At 48.9% G+C, this 4,006-nt stretch overlaps 1 protein-coding gene across 1 annotated transcript; it reads right to left on the bottom strand.

Moving 5' to 3' along the window:
• Positions 1–1,629: 1,629 nt before the first annotated feature.
• Positions 1,630–3,606, bottom strand: LOC122544433 (vegetative cell wall protein gp1-like). Its single transcript, XM_043683681.1, has 2 exons — positions 3,314–3,606; positions 1,630–2,809 (listed from the first exon to the last, which is right to left on the bottom strand). The coding sequence occupies exons 1-2, from the start codon at positions 3,324–3,326 to the stop codon at positions 2,163–2,165; spliced, it is 660 nt and encodes a 219-aa protein (XP_043539616.1). The 5' UTR covers positions 3,327–3,606; the 3' UTR covers positions 1,630–2,162.
• Between the last annotated feature and the right edge of the window lie 400 nt (positions 3,607–4,006).

The following is a 4,006-nucleotide window of genomic DNA, read 5'->3' as shown; positions in this document are numbered from 1 at the left end:
GTGTTGGGCAATGTATTAGTGATACTGCAACTGCAGTGTTATCGCACACTTCCTCACATGTTCAGAGGGGTTTCACCCAAGCGATTCCAGAAATTGAGGGGTTTGTTTTACAAGGGAGAGATTGAGCAGTTGAGGCCTACGTTCTCAGGCATCGACCGAGGAGATCTCATTGAGGACCAGTAACCAATACCTAGGGAGGCAGCACCCTCGATAAACGTCATATCCCGCAAAGTTTACCGTAATTGTCTGTCCAATTATTATCATTTCCTTTCATTGGATCGCATGAACGAAAATATACTTGTCCAATCGAATGGCCACACAGAATATCAACATTTTGATTCAATTTCTCCTCAATGTCGGAGTACCCCAGGTGAGGGGAATTCCAAAACTAGAGGGTTTAAGGTGAGAGGGGAAAGATTTAAAAGGAACCTAAGGGGCAACTTTTTCCGCAGAGGGTGGTACGTGTATGGAATGAGCTGCCAGAGGATGTGGTAGAGGCTGGTACAATTGCAACATTTAAGAGGCATTTGGATAGGTATATGAATAGGAAGGGTTTGGAGGGATATGGGCCGGGTGCTGGCAGGTGGGACCAGATTGGGTTGGGATATCTGGTCAGCATGGACGGGTTGGACCGAAGGGTCTGTCTCCATGCTGTACATCGCTATGACTCCAGTCCTGTGGAGTGTTGCTGAACAAAGAGACCTTGGAAGTGCAGGTTCATAGCTCCTTGAAAGTGGAGTCGCAGGCAGATAGGATAGTGAAGGCGGCGTTTGGTATGCTTTCCTTTATTAGTCAGAGTATTGAGTACAGGGAGTTGGGAGGTCATGTTGCAGCTGTACAGGACATTGGTTAGGCCACTTTTAGACAAAGTCTTTTCCCTGGGGTGGAGGAGTCCAGAACTAGAGGGCATAGGTTTAGGGTGAGAGGGGAAAGATATAAAAAAGATCTAAGGGGCAACTTTTTCACGCAGAGGGTGGTACGGGTATGGAATGAGCTGCCAGAGGAAGTGGTGGAGGCTGGTACAATGACAGGATTTAAAACATTACAGCATTAAATCACAATAGCAGGATCTGTTTCCATGCTGTACATCTCTATGATTCTATAAGTGATTTTTGCTGTAAATAAAGTGTAAAAGTTATGTGTGTAGCCCCTCCCCCCCCACCCCTGCACCGCGTTTCTGTTACACAGTGCGTGTTTTTACATTGATTATGTGGACGTCCTGACTATCCAGAACATTTTATCAACTGGCCCATTCCTGGTCCCATAGGAGTTGGTTAATAAAAAGGTTTGCTCTGTATAAAGCAGACAGAAGGGATGTTTCCTCAAGTGGGTAAATCTCGAATGAGAGGTCATCGCTTTAGAACAAGGGACAGCAGGTTTACATCAGGAAGGAGGAGGTGTAGAGGTGTAGAGGTGTGTACTGTACCTTTAAGAGAGAGAGGAAGCTAGGAAGGACTGACTGAAAGCAAAGAGAGTCCTGAACAAAGTAACAATGTAAGGATTGGTTGAATCAAATAGCTGGTAGTAACAATGTAAGGATTGGTTGAATCAAATAGCTGGTGATGAGTTGCCATGGAACAAAAACAAATTCAAATTCAGCCGATCAGTTTAACTTATGCCCCCAAGATACCAAAATCCAATCGAATTTGATTTTTACTGTTTGTGACAACATCAAACCGATGAAATGGTGTGATGTTTTGGGATAAAAAACTGGACATTTTGAACAGTTAGGGGGAGACCTGCCAGGCAAACTAGCAAGTACACACTGCCACCTGAATAACCCTCTGAAGGGTACCTGCTCATATGAAAGGGCCATAAAGCAGAACGCCAAAGAAAAGACGACAGAGCAACATCTGCGGAGGAAGATACCAAAAGAAGATTTGACAGCTGGCTAGATTCGAAATTTGAATCTCTTTTTGTAAATCTTAATTGGGGTTTTTAATCAGACCAGCGTTGTAGAGCGGGGAGGTAAAAGATAGGTTTACCAGAAAGCAGTGGCAAATAGCTGTTTAGAAATAAAACTGTTAATTTTTACTTTAAATAGTAGCCTCTGGGGTGGTTCTGTGCCTCGGGAAGTCGAACAGGTTACAGGGTGAGGTGGGCTTCTCTGTGTGTGGGGTCTCGATGAGCAGAGGGGCCTACCCCACGTCGTAACACTTCCCTCAAAGGTTTGCGAATCTGCGGAGGCCGGGACTCAGGATAAATCGAAGGTGGAGACGTATTTCAAGCAGTGAGGGGCTGGAATTGGGAGTGGGTGGGAGAGTGGAGTTGAGACCAGGACGTGAGATAAGCCACAATTGTACTGGACAGCAAAGCCCCATCCCTCCTCGCTTAAGGACTGGACAGTACCAGCCCAGGTGCACTCTCACTAATACATTGCTCATTGGCTGTAGCTTCACTCCCGTTTTCCCGTTACGGAGAGAGAAACCGGGAGGAAGGACAGGTTTGTACAAAGGGGGCAGAACGTGCCCACCCGCTCGACGCCCAACGCCCCCCAGCTTTACCTGTGTCAGGTAGTCCAGTTCCCGATTGGCAGCTGACCCGCCGATCAGAGGGCTGTGAACGATGCCGGGTTCCTCCTCAGGGTGCCTGCGGTGGGCAGCCGTGGGTGGGGCAGGAACTCCCGGGACACTGTAAGGGGCCGGTGGGCTGACGGGGTGAGGGGGCATGTTGGGCTGGGGGTGGGGCAGGAAGCCAAGGGGAGGAGCATCGTGCCCCAGGGGTCCCGGGGCAGGGCCGTAGCCGTACGGCGACACAGGGTACGGGGGGGCATGGGGGGAGGGGTAAGGGGAAGGCCCGGTCGGGTAACCTGAAACAAAAACAAAACAGAGTGAGTACTGTGTAGAGGGAGCTTTATTCTGTATCTAATCCCGTGCTGCACCTGTCCTGGGAGTGTCTGATGGGGGGGACAGTGTAGAGGGAGCTTTACTCTGTATCTAACCCCATGCTGTCCCTGTCCTGGGAGTGTCTGATGGGGGACAGTGTAGAGAGAACTTTACTCTGTATCTAACCCCGTGCTGTCCCTGTCCTGGGAGTGTATGATGGGGGACAGTATAGAGGGAGCTTTACTCTGTATCTAACCCCATGCTGTCTCTGTCCTGGGGAGTGTTTGATGGGGGGGACAGTGTAGAGGCAGCTTTACTATGTATCTAACCCCATGCTGTCCCTGTCCTGGGGAGTGTTTGATGGGGGGACAATGTAGAGGGAGCTTTGTGATGAATTTCAGTCAGTGCTGATGACAGCTGACTTTTATAAAGCTGGCGTGACCCTGTGTTCGGATGTGTTCCCCAGTTCCAAACCCCACATGACATACCTGGTGCGGACATTAAACCGTTTTAGAGCCCCTTTCTGGCTTCAGAAACATTCAGTGTGGCCCGGGGACAGTAGCAGCTGGCTCTGGAGAACAGGAATGTATAATTAATTCATCGCTTCTGAAAACGCCCCAGACCGTTTCCTCTTAAACGTATCCCCTGTAGAATTGAATGTCCTGGGAGGGGCCATCGAAATATGGAACAAAATACTTTCAGGTGGTGTGCGAGAGGTTCGAACCTGTTTCAGCGCCACGTTCTGTGTTACTTACAGAGCTCGCTTTGTGTTAATGAGGGATCACGTAACAAAATGGGATTGTTCTACTGTTCAGCAGTCCTGTACCCGACTGCTGGGCTGTGTGGCATTATATTTCCAGAGATTTACATATTGGCAATCTATAAACGCCGTTCCCCAATTCCCTGTCAATGGAGCAGAACCCAGTGCCTTTTTTAGTATTTTATACACCACCCACTGTCCCATCAATGTTATTAGATTAGATTAGATTACTTACAGTGTGGAAACAGGCCCAACAAGTCCACACCGACCCGCCGAAGCGCAACCCACCCATACCCCTACATTTACCCCTTCACCTATCTATTGATTCTGTTTGCGGCCGTCCCTAGTTGCCCCCTGAGAAGGGAGGGGGGTAAGCTGCCTTCTTGAACCGCTGTTGTGGGTTGACGCACACAGAGCCCTT

The sequence above is a fragment of the Chiloscyllium plagiosum genome, chromosome 48 (genome assembly GCF_004010195.1).
Source record: "Chiloscyllium plagiosum isolate BGI_BamShark_2017 chromosome 48, ASM401019v2, whole genome shotgun sequence".
In the NCBI taxonomy this organism is placed as follows: Eukaryota; Metazoa; Chordata; class Chondrichthyes; order Orectolobiformes; family Hemiscylliidae; genus Chiloscyllium; species Chiloscyllium plagiosum.
The sequence above is the reverse complement of the archived record's forward strand: the minus strand, read 5'-3'. Positions and strand labels throughout refer to the sequence as shown.